The sequence below is a fragment of the Alligator mississippiensis genome, chromosome 1, assembly GCF_030867095.1.
Source record: "Alligator mississippiensis isolate rAllMis1 chromosome 1, rAllMis1, whole genome shotgun sequence".
Lineage (NCBI taxonomy): Eukaryota > Metazoa > Chordata > Crocodylia > Alligatoridae > Alligator > Alligator mississippiensis.
Window position 1 is genome coordinate 154735219 of NC_081824.1, and position 23360 is coordinate 154758578.

The following is a 23360-nucleotide window of genomic DNA, read 5'->3' on the forward strand; positions in this document are numbered from 1 at the left end:
TTACTTTAAAACTTCACTCTTTATTCATTTTCTGAAAACACACAAGCAACCATGTTCTTATTATTTCTCTGTTCAGTCATCTGAAATATTCACCCTTTTTATGAGGCATTGAGTAGTGGGCTTAGTAATGGAGTCTACAGCCAACATCTACTGAATTTGGGAATAATATGCCAAATCTCTCTTGTAAATCATTCACAACCTAATGACTTTTTACCTTCATTTAATTTGATTCATATTAGTTCAGCCAGTTATAACTAAAGCAAGAAAAATATTGTCATTAATTAGGTACACAGATATCATTTATTTTTCACTGGCATGATGTATAATTTTTTTCCTTTAAAGAAACAATCAACATTTGTTTTCCTTGGAATAAATGGTATTTTTAGTAAGTCACACAGAATGCATCTATACAAGATATTTACTATAAAGTTGACTAATCAGCTGCTCAGTAAATGTCTTGATGTCTACACATGCACCCCTATTAGGCTAGGGTAAACTCATTTTCAAGGGGCATGTCTACATGAGATTCCCACTGCACAGTTGTTACTGTGCAGTCATTTAGTGTTTGTGTAACCAAGTACTAAATGACTGCGCAGTACTTGGAATTACTATTCAGTAACGTCCCTAGTTGCTTGTTACTACTGCGCAGTAGCATCTCATCATGGTTCATGCCTGGTGATGCTACTGGACAGTAGTAATGAGCTACTGTGAAGTAAACATCTTGTGTCAAGATGGCCAAGTACAGTATTATCAAGTAAAATACAAGTACTAACCTGCAGGGGAGTAAAAAACTCCACAGCAGCACATGTGTAGATGCCGCCCAGGTGGCTGGGGCATGAGGGGAGGGGGAAGGGGGGAAGGCTTCAGTGCGGGTGCTTCAGTCTGGAGGCTGCCTGCTGGCTAGCCCTTCACTGAAGCCCCCTTGTGCCTCACCCAGCCTCTCTGCAGCACATTGAGCTGAGGAGAGCAGCCCTGGGCTGGCTGGCGTGCTAACTCCTGGGACCCCCTGCCAGCTGGGGCTGCTCCACCCGGGCTCTGTGTGCTGCACCTGAATAACCTGGGGAGCTTATTGCTCCAGAGTTAGTTGCTCCTGGGTGTATATTCACAGGGCACACCCAGGAACACCAGAGCAAGAAACTCTGCAGTTTATTTAGGTGCTGTAATAGTTATGTTTAGAAGCACACACAGATAATAAAATTTTTGATTTTCAGAAATAAAAATAAAATATACCACTGGTGTAATCCTGCATTTGTGATGTATGTAAAATTGTATATAGAAATTTATAGAATAGATGTAGGTTTTTCTCACCAACCATAGGGGTTAGGTTCCTGAAAGTTCCTGTGGTTGGCAAAACCAGCAGGGCTGGGGAGCAGGGGCTTTGGGTGGGGATGAGGGGTACCAGAAAGGCTGTGGGGGCTGTGGTGGGGGGGAAGTTAGAGGCATGAGCAGGGCCAGGGGGCCTTTGGGGGCCTTTTCAGACTGAACCCCCCTCCCCCCACACACACGCACCCTTTCTCTGAAGTGTAGATATTCAAAACTCTGGTAAAACCATGGTTGGTGAGGGAAACCTGTATATGTGTGTGTGTGTGTGTGTGTGTGTGTGTGTGTGTGTGTGTGTGTGTATGTGTATATGTGTGTGTGTGTGTATTCTGTAAATTGTTTTTATGCACAATCATTGTATGTGCATAGGTATATGTTTGTTGGTATGCAATCATGTATTTTTGTACTGTAGAAACCTTATATAGAAACAGCATGAAATCCTTGATTGGTGTAAAAACTTTTTTATTTTAAATTTTTACCATACTTACCTTTTCCAAACAAGTGAGAAAGAAGATATTCCTTATTCCTTGTTTTTTAGAAAAAGATGAATCCAGTCCATTCTTGTGAAGAGATGTATTAGCTGCTTTTTTGTGCCACTGGGTAGTTCATTGCCAATGCACGGAGAAGTGGACTAAGATTATGCAGTTGGGCCATTGTCCAGATGACCTAAAAGTTGTTGATGTCAGTGCTGAAAGACTGACCAACATTTAGCAGATTATCCTTTGAAAGTCCAGAAATACTTCAGGAGGGACAATAAAAGGTATCACGTCTACCCAAAGAACCTTCTCTCCCTTAGGAGGAACCAAAAGAAATACAAAATTCTAGAACCTTTGGTTCAGAGATGATACCTTTTATTAAACCAACTAAGAAATTGCAAAAAAAAAAAAAAAAAAGCAAGCTTTCAGGCTCACACGCCCTTCATCAGGCACAGGGAAAATGAAAGATGGTAAGAAGTCCCTGTAGGTAGGAAATCAACTTCATTTTTGTACAGAGAAAGCTGAAGATGGTAATCTGTTCCTCTGGGTCCATGAGAGTGTCTTTGTGAGTTGCTCATTGTGCATATCAGGCAGGATTCCTTCCCTGGTGGTGTCAGATGGCAGGCAGACAGGGAAGTATAGAAATCTTTCTAGTTGTTCAGCAATGAAGTTTAAATCCAAAATTGGCTATGGCATCTTCCATGTTTCAGGGATGTATTTTGTAGCCACGTTGGTCTGAGACAAAAATAAATGCAAAACTCTAGAACTCCTGGTTCAGAGATGATACCTTTTATTAGACCAACTTAGAAATCAGGAGGAATCATGTTTTTCCCCACTATCTTTATTATCATTACATAGTAGTATGAAATTAACAATTAAAAACCCCAACTAGGATTGGGGTTGTCCCAGGGGAGCAGGGGCACTGGGAGACCCCCGCGGCAGCCAAGGGGTCTGCTTACCTCCTGCAGGGCCGGAAGACCCGAAGAAACTCCACGCCAGTGCGGGCCATCAGCCGGGCGTTTATCCGGCTGTGGCTGAGCGGCAGGGGCGGGGCACGCCGGCCGGGAGGAACAAAAGGCGGCCCCTCCGAAGCAGCGGGGCGGCTGAAGGGAGAGAGCTGGAGCGCGGAGCCCCAGCGAGCAGGGGATCAGCCGCCACCCGCGGAGTGCGGGACGCCGCCGGGTAGAGGCGGAGCAGGCTGCGAGCAGCGCAGCGGAGAGCCCAGAAGGAAAGAGACAGGGGGAGAAGTCAGCCCCAGAGGCGGGGCAGCAGCCGGTGGGGAACTCAACACCCGAGGCAGCGGGAGGCGTAGCAGCTACCCCGAGAGCGGGGCCAGCTGTAGCCGGTATTGCGGAGCAGGCTGCGAGCAGCGCAGCGGAGAGCCCAGAAGGGAAGAGACAGGGGGAGAAGTCACCCCCAGAGGCGGGGCAGCAGCCAGTGGGGAACCCAACACCCGAGGCAGCGGGAGGCATAGCAGTTACCCCGAGAGTGGGGCCAGCTATAGCCGGTATTGCGGAGCCGACGGAGCGGGTAACAGCGGCTGAGACTATTGGGGGAGGCAGAGAGGACAGCTGCATCCCAAGGAAGGAGGGATCAGGGCAGCAGCCTCCAACTGGGAGAGGCATACCCGGCCCGAAGACAGCCGGTAGGGGCTAGGGTGACCGAGCCGAGAGAGAGGACGAGACAAGGACGGGTGAGAGGCCAGGACAGGAAGACCTGAGGTGGCGTATGGCCGGGGTGTAGGGGAGGACGGAGCCCCGAGAGTACCTGCGAAGAGGCGTGCCGGCACCAGGGGATACCCCAAGGGAAGACCCCCCACTGAGAGAGTCATCAAAGTCGTGGCAGGCGAGTTCTGGGGTCCCCCTTAATACCAGCCGGGGTAAACCCTGGGGCGTACCAACGAAGCTTGGGGGCACAAGATCCCGAGCCCGGGCTAAGGCGGCACGCGAGCTCCTAATCGAACGGATGTGGGTACAGGGGTCTTGTTGTCCAAGGCAGTGTATAAAAACATAACCAACTGACACTTCCTGTCCTCAAATCCTATCCTTCATAATAGATGAGATGGAGAAAAGGCAAGAAAGGGGGACCTGGAGAGGTGAGGTGATTTGCTGAAGGTCACACAGAGGTTTACCGGTGGAGCCACAAATAGCATCCAGGCGTCCTGAGTCCCATGACAGTGTTCCATTTTTGAGCCAGGCTGACTGTTTAATTCCTTTTCTACTTGCTCATGTTTTCTGTCCTATTTCCTTATTTTTCCTCTCTTTCTCTCTAACACTCTTACTTTTCTCTTCTTTAAAAATCCCTTTTGGAATGGTTATTCAGACTAAGAACGGAACCATTTACTAATACTTTGCCACATCCAGGTGGGAATGAATATTTCTGACAATTTGTCATTTAAATAAGGTCTTTGTACTTGAAGGCTGATTCAGAATATCCCTATTTGGATATGTAAATGTAACTCTTGAACCATCAGCAGTAAAAACTCTGTTCTTCAGGGTGGCCTGTGAAGACATGTGACTATATAGCAATAACACTCAAAAAGAAAAGTGTTGTTATAAAATGAGTGATACCAACCTTTGTTTAAAGGCTTTGATATCTGGGGATCACATATGCCTTAAGGAACCTAAGTGCACGTGAGTGTGCACATGTGTGTGTGCCAACACACTAGCCCCCAAAATATTGCACATATGCACACAGTTCTATCTATAATAGAACAGATCACACTGTTTCATTTTTTTTTATCTTTTCAAGCATTCCTACTTACACATTTCTTCTTTCTCCATTATCTTGCTAATAAAAGTTAAAAAGATTGATTAATAGAGTTTATTGTTTTAAAGTGAGCATCTTTATCAGAGACATTTTTGACGTGCCACCGTGTTTTGGTTATTTTTACTTAATCGGCCATTTGGCTAAAATGAAGACATTTATTTGGGATAACTGAATCTCTGATTTTTTTTTTTAAACAAAATTGTTTCATGTGAATTTGAGGTCTTGAATACTTCAAATACTCTTTTAAAATCAAATTGGGGCTGCCTTCAAACAGAAGAAATTTTGATAAGGTACTGAAAGAGATTTGTGTAGTGAACAATTAAATTTAGGCACAAATTTAACCCATGAATACAAGCTGATGAACACAAATCAGCAGCTAGATAAAACTGGCACACTTGCCAGAAACAGCTAAATTATTTAAACCAAAGAATCCATTCTGTTGCCTTCTAAGTTTAGATAAATTTTATATAAGAAGATGTATTACTGATAACAGATCCAAAAAGATAGTTGGGCAGAAAATAATTAAGACATCTTGCTTTTCTCACTTATCCGTCAGCGTGATGCCACTTGTACTTCCAGTAAATTAGTTCAGATTGCGTGATATCTTTGTTACAGACTTGTGTTCCTAAAGCTTTATAAATTGGTATTCAGGCAATTATACCACACTTAACTAGGACAAACAAGCACTAAGAGGAGAAAATTAATCTGAAAAAGTAAAAGTACATTGCACTATGCTGAAGTTAAAGGAGGCTTAAAAAGTAAAGATGGAATGAAAAGAGGTAATGATTTCTAAAGATTTTTCTCACCTATTTAAATGTAAAACGTTTTTAGTAGTTGCATAGCTAAAACTTTAGTTCTGACCTATTGTTCTGTAATGTTTTACAAGCACAGTCATTTACAAGAAAATCATCTATAGATTACGGCTAATAACTACAATACAAACAATTTTTGTTATAGCTGTTAGTATGTAGGCTTAGGAGTCTATTAAATAGGAACTAACATTGAAGCACCAGTGTTAGGCTAATTCATTTTGCCTAATATAAAGCTCACTAAAATGTTGTGATCTTAATAGTTTGATTCATTTGCTGTTGGATATATGTGTGTGGGCCGGGAGCGGTCCAAGGCCCTCGGGGGTGCGCGGCGGGCTGTGGCCAGCAGCCCGGGTACACTTGGGTCGGAGAAAGCAGGCGGCGCTGGAATTAGTTACGGACGCTTAATGGTTAATTCAAGATTGTTTACTTACACCGAAGATGGTCGCGGTGTAGGCTGGACAGTTTCCCAGGCACAGCTCCGCTTAAATCCTCGTTTGAGGACTCAGACAATATTCGGATCACTCCCACGGAGTTGTCAAGGCTCCGTGGATCCTTTTGCGCGCAGGGAAGAGGGATACATCGAGGATTGCACTCGGTGATGGGGAGAGGCGAGAGGCTGATCAGACCCCTGTTGCCTGCTTGAAATGCGCTGGGTCCGATAGGCTCCGCAGCGCTTAGACATCTTCACACAGTGTGAAGTCTCCTCCTCCTGGTGTTCGTGGAGTCCTCCAACTTGGGCGGAAACCACTCAAGCTTTTTATACGGCTAGCAAGCCAATCACTAGCCGCCACGTGTGAATAATTTAACGCAAGCCAATAATGGGGCTCGAATTATAATACAAATGGAGGGAACTCTTTGCAACGTGCACCTCTTAGCTGCAAAGAAGAAATGCACACTGCAAAGAAAGCTACAAATTGGCGGGAAAATAATTCAGTGGCGCCAAAGCTCACACACAACAAAAATCACACCCTTGGGTTGTGACAGTATGTTCTTCTGGGGAAACTATTTCAATAAAAAAACAAAGGAATGTGGAGAGACTAAGCCTGTTAGGTAAGAATTCCACGTGTGCCTGGAATGTCCTTCCTATCCCAGACATACTCATTTTCTACCCCTCATACTACATCTCTAAACTTCACTTTTACTATAGTGATTCAAACAACAGTTGTCTAATTTCTTTTAACATTTATGAAAGAATTGTACATAACTGCACAAAGCAAAAATGCCTGGTACCATTGAAATACACCTAGTTTGCATACTTTCCTTATGCGCTTCCTACCTCTATCTTGTATATTCCCTTCTCCCTCTTTCCATCTCGACTCTTCTCTCCTTTGCTGTCCCAAACATAACAAACTTTTAAGAAGTTTATGATCACATGATGGCTGTGTGCTCTGGCAGGAAAGGCCTCCAATGTATCTGGTCGACCTGCTCCTGTGTCATGTTCCAGGAATAGTTTTGTCAGAAACCCAACCGTGGGAAGCCTCCACAGCCTGTTTCTTCCCACTATGCTGCCACTTTCCCTAATGAACAGCCTTGCCTGGGGCAGCGTACTTGTTTATTAGTGTTCAGTAGTGAGTGGTCTGTACCATTGATGGTAGTGAATGCAAGCTAACCAGTACTGCTAGTCACAACACCAGTTGGAAAAACATTTTGAGAAGATTATTATTTTACATTAACATACTTCTCCACTGCTTGCTAACTAAAATTCATAGCTGGTATATTGGGCATGCATTGCCACAGAGAAACACCCAAGCTAGCTCTGAACAAGCACCTGCTCCATCTGCCTCACCACCCTTCAATCTAGAATTTTTTCCATAATATTTAACTCATTAATCTTTGCTGCAGAGTAAGCCAAGTACTGCTACTTCTAACCCCTGTGCTTATGGAAAACAATTCATCACCGTCTTCTTCATAACTGCCTTATGAATATTGGAACTCCATTATCATATTCTACTTGAAGTTTCTCTTTTTTGTTTATACTCAACAAACCCAATTCTTTCAACCTTTCCTCAAATATTGTTTTTTTTAAAAATCTTCTAGCATTTTTGTTTGCTCCCCTCTGGACTTTTTCTATTTTGTCTACATCGTTATTAAAGTGTTGTGTCTAAAACTGCATTGTACTCCGGCTGAGGCTTGGCCAATGCCAAGTAGAGAAAAATAATTATCTCCCTGGTCTACTTATGACATACTAAACATACATTCCAGACTGACATCTTTTTTTTGCAACAACATCATACTCTAATCCCCAGTTCCCTTTCTGCAGTACTGCTGCCTAGTCACTTTTCCCAATTTTGTTTGTGTACAACAGAATTTTCCTTTTTAAGAGTAGTACTTTGCAGTTGCCTGTATTGCATTTCATCTTATTGATTTCCATTTTTGAAATTTATCAAATTAATTTTGAGTTCAATTCTTTACATCAAAATTCTGGCAGCAATTCCCAGATTGATGTCACATGCACACTTTATCAGCAATCTCTGTTGCCTCATCCATATCAATATGAAAATATTAGCTAGCACGAGATCCAGAACAGACCTTTGCAGAAGCTGAATTGATATGGCCTTGCAGTTTGGCAATGAGTTATTGTTACCTGCTGTATGAGTATGGTTATTCACTCATTTTAATAATAGCGCACCCATCTTTATAGTAATTTGATTTAGACCATATTTCTTTAGTTTGATAATATTATGTGGAGTTGTGCTAAGATCCTTACTAAAATGAACACCTAGAACATGTACTACTTTCCTTCTACATATTGAACCAGTTACATTAGCAAAGATGGAAATTAAATAGTTTTAAATGATTTATTCTTGACAATCTCTTATCCTCTAGGTTAGTCGTTGGCAGCCTTTTTAGGTTGTGGGCTAGAATGACCCAGCTTGGGTCAGAGGTAGGAAGGCAGCTGCTAGGACCTGACTGCTGCTGCTTCTTGCTATCCCTGCATGGGGGAAGAGGTGCCTGCTGCCACCTCCTCCCCTCTCCTCTCAGTCACCCTCCCATGCCATACGAGAAGCACCTGCTGTCAAACACTGCTGAAGCCTCCTGTCTGTGGGCTGAATCAGTGACTTACGTGCACATAACCCTAGGTACTTATATATTGAGTATTTAAAATTTTATTCCTGTATCTTTCCTAATACAGGTTTCCCCCATTTTATGCGGGTTCTGTATGTGCAAACTCGCTCTTATACGATAACCATTTTTATACCCAAAATTTGTTATATGCAAGGTACATTCACTCTTATGTGATCGGTGTGGTGGAAGCCTGCAGTCAGCTGCTTTGTGTCGTGCATTGCGGGAGTGAAACGCACCAAAATATAGTCTCCTGTGTGGACCTGTGCTCCTCGCTCGTTGTCTGCAGTGTGTCTCTGTAGTTGCCATCCCCATTATGATGGTGCCCTGTGCTTGTCTGATGTTAGTGAGGACCAAAATTGTCTGGTAAAAGTGGTAAAAATGGGTCTGGGGGTCAGTACAGTTGAGGTCTTGGAACATATCCCTATTCATTACATTGTAAAGTTCGAATTTGTAAGAATTTGTAAGAATTTGATTTATGACTTGTTTTCCAGGAATGTATGTACAGCATAAAGTGATGTAAACCTGTATAAAAATTATGCTGACTGGCTATATATTCCCTGGGTCCTCCTTTTTCAAAGAAGTGTTTATGTTTTCCCTTCTTCAGTCCTCTGGGACCTCACCCATCAATACATTCTCAGTAGATAATTGCTAATGGTTCAGAGAATGCTTCAGATAGCAGCACTTGATGTAATTTGTCCTTGAGTACTTGAATAAATGCAGCTAATCTAAATATTTTTACCTTATTCTTTCTCTAGTCAGTTTTGTATTCATAATCCCTTGTTGTTAATTTCAAATTTAGTCAGCATCTGATTGAAATTAAACCTTTTTGAGAAGACTGTAGCTAAAAAAAAATTAAAATAACATAACAACATACAATCTAAAATATCAATAGTAGCATAGCATGTAAATGCATGGACTTTAAGGTACTTTGTCATCTCTAACCGCTGAGAAAAATAACAGTTTTTTTCTTCTAGCAAGTAAGAAGCTTCATGACTCAGTTATTTCTTAAAACTAGATACAGCTGTCCAAGAGACAACATTTCTAGCCAGTGGGAAATTTTGATAATTCAAATTGTAATAAAAACTTAATGTTTCCAATCTTTTTTTGTGTGGAATGGGAAGAAACCCCCAGAAACATCAAAATCGCCTTATCAAAATGTTTTATTTTGATATCAACCATTGTGATCTAAATGCAATATATAAATAAATTAAAATAAATGTTTTATAGCAGTGGTGCTCAATCTACTGCCCACAAACTGAATCCAGCCTCTAAAGTGACAGAATCTGATCCATGGCACAGAGGATCAGCAGCAAGCAGCTCAGCCTGGTTCAGCCCTTTCCCTGCACTGCATTGGCCATTGATGCGCTCTGAAGCCCTTCCTTCTTCCTTCCTCTCCTGCGTCCTGTGGCACAGGCTGCTGTCTCCCTCATTTCTTTACTTCCCCAATCCCCTAGGTAGGTGATATATACCAGAGATAAGCTCTCTCCCTCCTCCCTCCTCTAGTCAGGCTCTGCTTACCAGAGGTAATTTCTGTTCCTCTTCCTTTCCTTCCTTCCTTCCTTCCTTCCTTCCTTCCCCTTCTTCTGTTACCTCTGACATTGGAAGCCACATCCTTCTTCTCTTTTTTCCTTTCCCCCTCCCCTACTTAAGGGGGGCAGTGGCCTATGGGGCAGCTGGGTCTATGTGAGAAACTTGGTTTGAAATAAGGTCACATTACTACTTTTGATTTTGAATCATTAAGAGCTTTTCTGCCAAATTTCAGTAATTTTTAAATTTTTTGGTAATCAAGCAAAATATTCAGTTTCACCCAAATAGCACATGCTGACACCAAGAGGGTCATCAATGTTTTGGAGCTTAGTTTCAAGTGAAGGCTATTTCCAACCTGGCCTGTGCCAGCATATATACAGTTATCAGCTCCACTCCCTATCCTTCCACCCTGCTAGGCTGTTGCTGCTTCTCTCTGCTGGCCAGTTACTGCGTGGGTAAAGTCTCCCTGCTGCTAAAATGCAGCAGAAGGCCCCTGCCTCTGTGGGATGAACAAAATGGCTGTGTGGGCCACATCTGGCCCATTGGCTTAAGTTCCTGACCGTTAGTCTAGACTACCTGTATAGATAGGTAGAAGTCTTTAACAGAACGCCCATATGTTTTCCAGGTATTTGAGACCCACTGTTACTGAGCCACCTCAAAACAAATCCTCAGGTCTCCAAAGTCAATTCAAGTGACAGAGCAAGTAACTATTGCTTAACAAATTTCATGAATCACTGGTAAACCAATATTGAAGGTGTTGGTTATACCCTTCCCCCCCCCCCCCAAAAAAAATATTTTCAATTTGAAGGTAATGACATATCCTTTGCCTATCTCTGAAACCCTCTCTATGGATTTTAATTTGTACCAAAAGTAATTTCTGGAACTCTTAACAACCCTTTTGCAGAGGGCGGGAGGTGGCGGGGGGTTATAAAACAGGAAACATTCTGTGCTTAAGGCATATCTGTTAGTTGTTGTTGCTTCTTTTTGTCTATATGCACTGATTAATGGATACAGTTAGAACTCATCCAGAAAGAGACCTATATGTTGGAGCTTAGCAACCTTCTTCATCTACAAGCATCACTTATGCTCAGAGATGGCATTGTTTTTGTCACAACCCAAAGTTGTGGTTTTTGTTTGTGTGTGCTTCGGCACCGCTAAACTATTTTTCCCACCAAATTATAGTTTCTTGGCATGGTGGAGTTCTCTGCTGTGGAGGGGAACTCCGGGTGCAAAAGGCTTTCCCGCCGTTTTGTAGCTTCTTTGCAGGGTGCATTTCTTTGCTGCACACTAGTGATGCACGTTGCAAAGGAGTTCCCGCCATTTGTATTTAGATTCGTGCCACATTATTGGCCGGTTCTAAGTGTAGGCACACGTGGCAGCTAGCTATTGGCTTGCTAGCCGTACAAAAGGCTTGAGTGGTTTCCGCCCAAGTTGGAGGACTCCACGAACATCAGGAGGAGGAGACTTCACCCAGTGTGAAGATCTCTAAGCGCTGCGGATCCTTACGGACCCAACGCTTTTCTCAAGCAGGCAATAGACGCTTAACAATCGAACCCACGGAGCTTTAACAACTCCGGAGGGGGAAACAAAAGAACGAACCGCCTCTAGCCTCTCCCCGTCACCAAGCGCAATCCAAGATGTATCCCTTTCCTGTAAATCCAATTTTCGAACCCAAGGAGCCTTAACAACTCCGGGGGACCAGGGAACCGAACCGAACCCACGGAGCCTAAACAACTCCGTGGGAAAGAATTGCCGAACCTGCGGAGCCTAAACAACTCCGTGGAAAAGAATTTGTCGTAGTCCTTCAACGAGGATTTAAGCAGCGCTGCATCTGGAAAGCTGTCCAGCCTACACCACTACCATCTTTGGGTGTAAGTAAATAATCTTTTCAATCAACCACTACGCGTTTGTGACTAATTCTAGCTTGCCACCGGTTTTCTCCGACCCTGCGTGCCCGGGCTGCTGGCCACAGCCCGTGTGCGCAAAGACGGGCCATGGATCGCCCCTCCCGACTCGCACTTGGCGGCGGGATCGGGGCCTGGCCCGCACAGTTTTATGTTCCATAATTTTTTGCTGTTGCCCTGGTCATGGTCACCTTTGCTTTGCATACCAAAATGTTACACTGGTATTCCAGAGCTAATTTATGGGCTGAGAAAGTGATTATCTAACTAACTCAGCTGTTCTTACAGATCTGGCCCTTCAGACTCCTTCATTTTATTGGAATATGCGTGGCAATCATTGGCCTTTTATACAAAGGTTAAAGGTCCACCTAAGCCTAAGTAGCCCATTGGGCTATCATGCTTAAGGAATGCCAATTTCTGTACCCAACAGCACACGAGGGAGTGAGGTAACTAGTATTACATCTGGTCACCTTGACTCTCCAGCTGGGACAATTAGAGGCAACTCCTGCAGTGTAAGTTCAGAAGGACGCTTGAATTCCCTCATTTGGATCTGTAGTAGGATACCTTCGCTGTTTTGTACCCACACCTATTTTATCCATAATACAGGAGATTTGTTTTCATGAAAAAATAACAGTCAGAAGTGAGTATAGTAACTGTGGAAGATTATTTAAATACTAATGACACATGATTTAGTGTTTCAATCAAGAATATTTTATAATCTTCCTTTTAAAGACTTAATTGCTTGGCTATTTTTGGTGAGTAGGGGTATGATTGTGAGAAGCAAAGTGTGCCACCCTCGTAAAAGATTAGTCAGCTAGAATGTGGGAGATAACAGCCATGGAAATGTTAATTGATTCATTATATAACTTTATGGTCCCCATTTTATAACTACGTACTGCTGCTTTTGGAATGTTTGCACAGCTGGAATATGGTAATATTTTATGCTTTTGTAATTATGGAGGAAGACTGACATTGATGTTTCTTGGTGATGATTCCCCCTCAAGAATGTTTATCTGCTCTATAAAATGTTATGCAATGCCATTCTTTAGTTAAATGAGTTTTATAGCAGGTATTTTAGGGGATTAGTGTGAAATCTAATTACTCTTTGTAAAGTGCTTTAGGATTTTCGGATAAAAAGGTGAATTGATAATGAGTTCAAGCCTAAACAAGACTTATACAAAACGTAACAGTATTAGTTAAACTGGATGTGTCTACATGAGACATTTACTGTGGAGTTGCCTAATTAGCTTTTCAGTAAAGTCTGCATCTACACAACTCTAATAGGTCGTAGTAAACTAATAAATGCTGCCGTAGGTAAGGACTTGTAAATAAAAGTACTGTCCTGCAGTGGTGTCATTTACTGCACAGCAATGCACATGTAGACACTGATGGGGCTGGCTGGGGCACAAGGGTGCTTCAGTGCTGGGGCTGCCTGCTGGCTAGCCCCGCACCAGAGCACTGTGGTGCCCCAGCTAGCCTCTCTGCAGCCCATTGAAGCCGGTCAGAACAGCCGGGGCTTCTTCAACCCAGCTCAGTGTGATGCGGTCTTGGGTGCACGTGTAAACACGGCACCCAGGAGCAATCAATTCTGGTGCGATATGTGCCAGTATTTACTGATTCGCATTAATTACATGTCTGTATGTGCCCACCATGTCTTAATTCTTGTTTCAGTTATTTTCTCATGATAATCATCAGTTTTATGTACAGGCAAGATTTGTACCTTTTCTGTGAAGCTAGAAATGTGTTTTCTGGCAGACGGCCACATTTCTGACCAAAATGTGTACATGTTTCATTTGTGTTCATTGGAAAGATATCTCAGTTGATAATCAGCTTGTTTTCTCTCTTTGTTTAACTGACTGTTGAGTTTAACTGGCTTTGTGAGAAGAAAGTCCTTAAAGAAAATGACAGGCTGATCCAAGATTACTGTGCTACATCTTATTTAATGGTTCACCTCATACAAATAGGCTGAACTATGGGCGGGAGCATCACAGAGAGATGCTGCTGATAGAGCCTTACTCAGCACTCCCTTCAGATTATTCAAATAGGATATAAATGTAGATTGATGGATCAGCTGCTGTGACCCCCTTAGATCTGCTGGCAAATCTGAAGAGCTGTGATTAAGTGACAGGTAAAAAAGCAGCATCGGCCTGTTAGTGTTGGCTACATATAAACTGTGCTGTAACCATCAGCATAGAAGTATTCCAATTTAATATGACCTGATTTTTTTTTGAACATTTTTTGCATTTCACCCAGTCTGAAATTATAAAGTGATGCTTTCTCAACGTTACAGTGATTTGCAAAATAGTCTGTTAATGTTTTGAGGTAATTTTATGACATAAAGAGGGCACAGCAAAAACTGTCCCCCAAATTGTTCTCCAAAATTGATTTTTTGTGCTTTGTCAGCAGATCAGATTAATGCTATCTTGATGTTCACTTTGGCCTTTTGAAAGTCTGATTACTGTACAGTCAAATTAAAGAGAAACTAACTACTCTACCTGTGTTTGTAGAGAGACTTTATCATACCTTAGATTTAAAGAATCTTATATGTAAAGATGTAATGAGCTAAGCAGATTTTCATAGTAGGCCTTGATCCAAAGAAGATTAACACACACAGGTCTAAAATCAGTAATTTTGGATCCTAGCCTGCCACAAAAGTCTTATGAACAAAAAACAAATGATAAGGGCAAATTATTTGTCTACCTTTATTTTACACAAGGTACATGCTATTTGTTGTAATACCATTGGGTAATATAAAAAATATTTATTTGTTGTTTGATCAGACTAACTAAACTATATTCATATTTTAACATTTCTGGTTTCCTGTGTCATTTTGATCTAGTCATAAATAGAGTGTCCATATGTATATATCTATTTAGTAATATTCTGTCTTAAATTGAATAGAAATCAAAAGATTAATTTATGAGCTGGTATTTTATTGCAGACAGTTTACAAATAAGGTAACTTTGAAGATGCCAGAATATTATTTATAGTCAGTTTTCCTTTATTGGCTACTTGAGATCATGAATATGAATGAATTGTGGTGTTTCCAGACCAGTGACCTATCTAGGTATTCAACCATTTATAACTTTAGCAGTTATTGCAGAGCATGGATGATCAACTATTGCAACCAGCATATTGTTTACCCATATCTGTCCTGTAAGGAAATTTACCAGGGTTAAAGCAATATCAAGAAACTTGGATCTGACCACTGCAGACTTTTCAGTTACCATTGCTAAGCATAATAAATGGAACACAGGTCAATCATTGGCCAGGTTGTCAGTCATTAAGAGTTGCTTTCTGGAATATAAGCATCACAATACTTCTCTGAAAGCCCTTGGAACTGGGCCTCCACATAGGGAAGGATTAACAGTGTGTGAAATGTTCAGAAATAATGCTCTCTGCAGAAATCATAAAATAATATTTAACCCAGAGGCCTCTAAGGTTCGTAATAAGCACTAAGTTTTTTCAAAGCTGTAAACATGTAAAGAACTGTAACAATATATGCATCAAAGCTTTTCTGCACTGAGATCCTTTTGAGTTACCTCTATAACTACTCATAGCACTTAAGGAAATGAACTGCTTCTTTCAATCCAAATATAGTTAATTTGAAACAGCCAAATTTCTATGCATTACTCTTATAGTGTTCAATATCTGTAGCTGGATAAATGTTACATGCTTATTTTTTTTATTGTTATCAACAGTTAGAATAATTTATCTCCATAATATCTGCTATCAACGTTTTCTAACAGAAATGTGATGATAAAAAATGACCAACTGCAAATTCTACATTGTTTGACAGTTACCAGTTGTCAAGTGGATACAAGCCTACTCCCATGGATCTGAGCTCTATCAAGCTGACCCCCTCTCAGGAAGCTATGGTGGATAAATTAGCAGAGAATGCTCATAATGTGTGGGCAAGGGACCGTATCAGGCAGGGTTGGACATACGGTATTCAGCAGGTAAGTGCAAATTTGGGTACTTGCAGGTTTAGTCACATATTGAGGTGGTGTGCAATTAAACATGGGATGTAAGATCCAACAAAGCATCTGAATGAATATTAGCCATCCAGTCCAGAGGGAAAACCACTGGCTTCATAGTTTACATTTGTATTTAATAGATTCCCACTGCTAAACTTGGTGACAGTAAATAACTGATCTGTAAAAAGTAGAGTATGCTCCTTGGTAACCAAAATGAAATTTCAGATTTATCTTTGTATTCTTCTGGAGAAGAAAGTTTGTGACACATACCATGCTGTCTAAAGCCCACAGATTAAGTCTTGAATCCCCTGTGCTTACAAAGGTACTATATAATGACCCTCTCAAAGCATGATTTATATCGGAGAAACATTTACTGACCTGGAGTCCCTGGAGACCAAATTCTTTAATTTATCTGGTGCACAATTTTTTGTAAAACAGTGTGGCAAGAATGTAAACTATTCCCAATTACTATGGCAATACTCATTGCCTCTGATTTTTGAGGACCACCACTAAGAGTAAGCGGGCAATAAGGTCCCCATGATGTCAGACTTCTGCTTTTTTGTTTCCCTTAAAGCTAATTCTGGTGGTGAATTTTCATTGTGTGTCAAGGTAAAGTAAAAATAAAGCATGGTGGATTGCAAGCAGCAAAACTCAAGGCCTATCTCTCCCTTAGAAAAAGTAAATAAATAAAAAACTGGTGGGTAAACAACAACTGTAATTTGTGGTAGCTATAACTTTTTTTTATGACAACCAGTATATTGTTTTGTTTTTTTAATTGTAAATATATCTCCGGTCCTTTTGTGCTTATGTGTCAGTTTAAACCAGGAATAAGAATTTTCCCATCTGGCAATAAAGTATGGTAGCATTTCACAGTGAAACTATAGAAAAATCCATGCTCAGGGAAAAAAAAATGTTTTCATAGATTTGCACTGGGCATGAAATATCATAATTTTTGCAAAAACAAAACAGTATTTTTGTAGGATCACAACCATTTTGTGCCTGCAAAACTTGCTTCTTGTTTTGCTAAGAATTCAAATTATGCGTTGCAGTTTGGCACACCTGGGATTTGATTTTTGTGCAAGAACAAAACTTAGTGCCATTTCTAATAAAGCTTTGTGTCTTGTGTCAAAAAAACCCCAATCTGCTATTTTTATAATTTTATTTAAGTTAGTCAGTAAATTCCATTCATCACATTTTGATGCTTTTGTTGGGAAAATATATGATATAACTTTTCTGGAACATTCCATTACTGTATTTTATTTTATAACATTCACTTTGGAGCTTTTAAAATATTTTATAAAACAGTTTGATAATTGGGCCAAGGCAGGTCTGTCTATTTTTGGATATCTTTTATATAAGTCTCTGTATCAGTTGAGTAGACATTTAGGGGTACATTCAGCAGTAGTGTAAGTCCACTGGTAAGAACAGGACGGAATTTGTCTGTAATGTTGCATCTGTGACTGTAGAGTAAAATAGACTTCAAAGGTGTCTATATTTCTGAAAGATTTTTTCTAATAGAGTACAGGAGTAAGAGTTCTCTGCATTGACATGTAGGAAAATCAGATTTGTTATTTTGAGCCCACTATTTTGCATTGAGGTTTTAGGAGAGCATTACATTCCTTTCCCAGATGAAAGACAGCCTCTTTGGGTGTTTCCAGACGTGTGTGGTTCCCCAGGGACAAGTAGCAGTAGTGCACCTTGTGCTGCCACTTCTTGTCCCTGGGGGGCACCCATGCCCCATGTGCTTTGCCACATGGTAGGTTACCCCAGATGGGGATAGGGGAGACTGGGGCCAGCACTGTTGGTCCCAGCAACCTTACCTGGGCTCCTGGGGGCCCTCCCAGAGCTGCAGCCGCAGCGATTCCAGCGCATGCTGCCTGTGTGTGTGCTGCTTCAGGGTTTTTATTAGGCATTTTTTTGACCCCTGGGTATCAGGAGTCAAAAAAAACTTCAGGGGAAAAAACCAAAATAGAGCAGCGCACGCCCGTGCAGCGTGCCCTTGCAGTGTGGAGAACTCTGGACTGTGCAGTATATGGTACTGCAAATGTGTTTGCATTGCCACATACTGCACGACACGCTTGTTTGGATGTGCGCCCTTAATGCTCAATGACGAGGTCCTACTAGATTACAGAATGCAATCAATTACTTGCACTGTTCATCCCATAATTTCTATTTCTGCTAGAAACCAAAAGATTACAGTGCAGAGCCTTGACAATGAGGGGATTTCAACATGAGTGAAAATTGGGGTTTTATAACTTCAGTGGAATCAATGGTAGCTTCACTATTTCTAAAATGAAATTTGATAATTCAAATAGAATGTGGTGATTAATAGGAAGTTAAGAGTGTAATATGTGTGTATACAGAATTTGCTAATCGCTTTTCAAACCAGTATTTGAAAGTATTAGAAAAAATTAAGCCCATAATCCAAAGTAATTAATATATATAATGATTAAAGTTCCTTGGGTCTTGAGGGAAGTTATTCTGAATATCTGAGTTTGTGTAGAAAGAACATAAGTAATTTTGCCATATTTATTACAGTAAACTTTGCAATTAAATTATATAATTTTTGAATTAGTGAGATGCCTATTGATGAAGGTAGTTTAAGTGATACCAGCTGAGGAATCTTTTTTTTTTTTTTATGTTGTTGGGTTGTGAAGGAGGAGAAGAGGCAGAGCAGCAATAGGTGGCAGATATTGGGTGTGTTTACATGAGACACCAACTGTATAGTTGCCTAATAACATTGTGCAGTAGTGTGCTCACCGAAAGCTGAGCTAATACACTGCTGCACAGTAGTATTAGGCTACTGTGCAGATGTTGTCTGAAAAAATCTATACATCAGCGTTACTGCACAGTAGTGTGAGTTACTGCACATTAATTTAGTACTTGGTTATCCCAATACTAAACTTAATGCTCAGTAACTGAGGTGCATTAATGACCGTGTAGACATTCCCACTGTTTCTTCATCTTATTCAGACTTTTCATTTCTTTCGGCTCTTATTGCAGAAAAATAGTTTTGGAAGACTCTTTGTAGAAAATAGGGTACAGAAACTATCAGTTGTAAAACTAAATTGTGGCTTCTAAAAGCTAATGAAGGCTTTTCAAAGTGTAAGTGCCCTGGGATTAGGTATTGGGTTAGGTCCCAGAAAGCACTCCAGGAAAGCATCGGGTTAGGTCCAAGAAAGGACTTGGTATCAGTGGGATCCAGGTACCTAAGTACCTTTGTGGATCGCTTTCTAAAATTGTCTGTAACAATTTGTAGCTGCGCAGAGTATGGGATTAATTCTGAACAAGTTAGCTCTGATACCAGAAGCAGCATAGCTATGATACTGCTGTGATCTGTATCGGCTAAAATAACTTCTTTCTCTCTCTCTCTCTCTCTCTCTCTCTCTCTCTCTCTTTTTTTTAGTAATGAAAACTAATTAGCCAGCCCTGAGTATACAACTTCTAGCTTGCTCAGAACTAGCTTAGCACTCTTTACATGGTGCTGTGTTGTGCTGTGTAAATACACCCTGACACGCTTAGGCATCTTTCCCACAGGATGGGTTCCAGGACCTGGTGGCAGGTGCTGGAGCTCCCCATACATTTGTTGGGAGAGGTTGGTGCCCCAGAATGGCATTCAAACTAGGGAGCTTTCTAAAAGTGGCATGCTCACTGTATAGCTGCCTAGAACAAGACTGTAGGAAACAGCTGAGGGCAAAGGCAGATCCTCTGAAGCCTTGCTCAGAGCTCAGGGAGGCACCCTTCTTCTCTCAGGAGTCAAGAGCCTGCTTACCCAGGGGTCACTTATTTCTTTAATAATAAACTGGGAATAGGAGGCAGCAACAACAAATGCACCCATTTTTATGTATTACCTTAGTGGTTAGGGAAATTACCCCCAAAAGTGGGACACTGTCTCAGTGGAGTCAAACACACCTGTAAAGGAAGTGTCCTACCCACCAGGCTACTGGCTATTCAGAATTGAAGGAACTCTCCATCTTTTTTGTTGAAGTGTTATTTTGGTTTCTTCATGAAAACCTGAGGCTCCCATTTCCTGATTTTTCCACATAGGGGGAAGAGGAACTAGCGGTGACACCACCATTACCACCTCTGGCTTCTTGGTTTTCAAATATGCCTTAGAAGTGCTCTTCACTCAGGGGAAATAGGCAGAGGAACAGATCTTCTGTATCCCAGTGGTACATAGGTTAAAAACAGGTGCCAAGCTGCCCAGGTCTATTAAGGTTTGGGCAGTTCTGCACTTATACAGAGACATGACTCATAGCACCTGAGGAACTTTAAAGTACAGATCTGAGGCACTTTGGGCTTTTAAGTGGTGGCTAGGCAGATGCTTTCAGGATTCAAGTGCCTGAATTCTGCTTAACTCCCTTATTAGATCTGACCCATTATACCTGACTCCCTTATTAGATCTGGTTCATGAAGCCTGCTGAGTGGAGCACCCTTGGTTGTAACATGTTTTAGGCTAGGAACAGAAATTACACATAAACTGGTTTAAGTGATCAGAAATTGGTTTAAACCTGTAACAGAACAGATGTTCAGTGCACATAAACCAGTTTAAAAATGGCTGAAACAGGCTTGAGTTGAACCTGGTTGAATGTAGTATCAGACTTAACTGATTTAGCTCAAACTGGTTTATGTGATGTCTGTCCCAGACCCCTTGCTGATTTAAGTTAAATTAGAGTCCACCAGGATCCCATCATGCTGTCTGGGCTGGGAGAGGCTCTCTGATCCACAGCAGGGCTGGCCCCTCCCCTCTGCTCCCTGGCTGGAGCTTGGCACAGACTTTCAGGCACAGGAGGGTTTGCTGGCTTCCCATGCCCCCTTCTCACAACCCTCTCACCACTCGCTGCTTAAGCAGAGATCCCTTCCTCCTCTCTGCCACAGCAGGGACTGTGGTATGCTAGCTAATGCTGAGAGGTGTCTGAGTGTGTGTCTCTCTCTCCAGTTTCACTGGGATAGGCAGAAAAAACAGTGACCGCCTAGGTCTTTTGGATCTAATCAACAGGTCAGCTGGTAAGCTGTTTAAGAAGCTTGAAATAATGTGGAGAGAGGATATTGTTTTGCTCATTAGGTGATAAAGACTGTTACCAGCCCCCACCCCTGGCTGGCTTGCTTGCCTATCAGTTTGCTGCAGACAGTATGATGAAGCAGGGAGGGAGAATGAAAAGCTCTGTATCATCAACAGATGCATGCACTGCACCCCCTCCCCCTTGCCTCAGAGTGCTAGCCTGGGGCTGGGGGCTGGCAACACTCCCACCTCTTGAGCAGCCAGCGGGGAAAAGCCTGCAACGGTGCAGGCAGACTTCCTTAATGAGAGTCCTGCTGGAGGCCTGGCCACACCTCCTTCAGCTCAGCTCCCTGAAGAAGTGAAGGGAGGACTGCTCTAGCACCCCCCAGCTTCTAGCCTGAGCCACTGCAGGCATGTGCCTGAATTTCCTCAGACCAGAGAGAATGTCTGTCTGTCTAGATAAACCAGTTCAGCCTAGCCAGTTTAGGCTACCCTGCAAAGATTGAATCAATTCAGACATGGGTGACTAGTACTGCCTTAGTCAGGGGGGACATGTGCCCCCCCCCCCCCCCGTGACCAGTCAGCGAGTGGGGTGGAGGGTCCCCCTGTGACCAATCGTGAGGCAGCTGATTACTCTAGCCAATCGCTGCAGCCATTTGCGGAAGTGGTTGTGGACACTTCTGGGAGTGGCTGTGGCTGCTCCAGGAGTGCAACGGTGAGCGCGGCCAGTCAGGGGGTACACCATCATTCTCAGGGGATGCATGTGCACCCCCCGTGCACTCCCTATGTGTTCCCACTGAATTCAGGATCAGGCTTTTTGAATGTCTGTCCCTAGCCTTATAGACTTATTTTAGGGTCATGTGGGCACTGTCATAGCTATACTTGCATTCTGCTCAAGATGTACCCCCTCTGGGATGGGGTACATTCTTAACCTTTTTATCCAGATTATGGTGGTATCAGGTGTAAGAAAAAAGATGGTCTCCTTACACACTAGTGACATATTGTTGTAGGGCCAGCTGTAAATTATCTCTGAATTAGTGGTGTTATGTTCCATCCTGTCCCCCTCCCCGTGCCTTCCATCACTTCTCTTTTGAAAAACTAGTCTCTTTTATTCTGGTGCAAACATGTAGAAGTAAATCACCAATGCTAATTACAGTATTTAAGTAACAAATACCATTCATTACATGTCTAATAGAGGAGAATAAAATGGCAAGGTGCTTTTGTAGGCAGTAAAAAAAGAAAAAGAAGCTTCTCGTTATTTAATTCTGACATACATACCATATGGCCAGCTGCTAGCCGTTTCTGTTTTAATATATGCTTCTGCTTCCACACTGGGTTCTGTCATGGGCTACATTTTGTCATCCCATCATATTACTGTGACATGTTACAGTACTGTGTAAGGTAATGTGATGGCATGCTTTCTGATACTGCACACAGTGAAATCAAGTAGCTGAGTGGAACAGTTTCCCTTGGAAAGGAGGCCCCATTTTTTTACAGAGATTTGTAAGTAGGTTGGATAAAAGACTGGAATAGTTGTGAACAATTATGCACTGGCTGGGTGACCTAAATAAATCTTTTCCACTTCTAATTTCTATAGCTCTGTGATCCTAAAACTGCCACAGATTAAAGGGATACTGTCAAGTAGGATAGACCCTAAATATATCCCATTTTTATTATTACAGTATGGTGAGGAAATACTTTCTTGACTCTTCATAGTTTTTTTTTCCTAATTCCACTACTATTTACCAGGACTTTATTAAGAAGTGATAGCAACTGTTTTTGCATGACTATATGCAGTATTTTTGTTCCGCTGCTGCAGAGCCAACCAGCCAGCCAGCAGAGAGAGCACAAGTTAACTAATAAACCCTGTTCCCAGAACTGTGCTGACATCAATGATGACACTGATCACAAACAAGTAAGTATTGTAAACCAGGCAGAGCCATATTAGCTTGAGCTCCATATAAATGCAAAAGACACAAATCAGGTAGGAAAAATATGTTTCTATATTTTAGCTTATAAAACGTACTTAACTATTATTGATGGTAAGTGAAAAATAACTTTAAAAAGAATATGAAAATACTTGACAGTGTCCCTTTAAGGGAGAACATTTGTTTTTATGTTGGTCATCTCTGAACTGAAGAAGTTGTACATATGTGATCTGAAACAGATAAAGCAATTAGATCCAAGCAGCAGACTAAATATGCCCTGGTATAATGCCACTGAAGTCCTTGGTTAGTCACTAAGGGTAATTTTTTTTTCTTTCTATGCGGTTCAACCCTAGCTTGGAATTCCCTGACTGTTCATCTCTGTGTTGTATAATTCACCAAACTTCGGCTTGAAAATGATTGTGATCAAAATGAGTAAAAATAGAATTGTAGTTTGGAAGACTGCATTTACTGCTAAATCCTCCTGAATAAATGGGGTTTGCATTGTTGCCAATTCTTATAATTGTGTCCCTAGTTTTATGATATTTGGTGTTTTTCATAAAGGCCTAGATCCAAGAGTCATGG

The 23360-nt window shown here is 41.8% G+C and overlaps 1 protein-coding gene across 1 annotated transcript in view; it reads left to right on the forward strand.

Moving 5' to 3' along the window:
- RYR2 (ryanodine receptor 2) overlaps positions 1-23360 on the forward strand; it is an 875416-nt gene that overhangs the window by 510047 nt on the left and 342009 nt on the right. Inside the window, exons 24-25 of the mRNA XM_059715710.1 lie at positions 15671-15830; positions 22670-22765. Of these exons, the coding sequence (XP_059571693.1) occupies positions 15671-15830; positions 22670-22765 (256 nt within the window). The remainder of the gene's footprint in view (positions 1-15670; positions 15831-22669; positions 22766-23360) is intronic.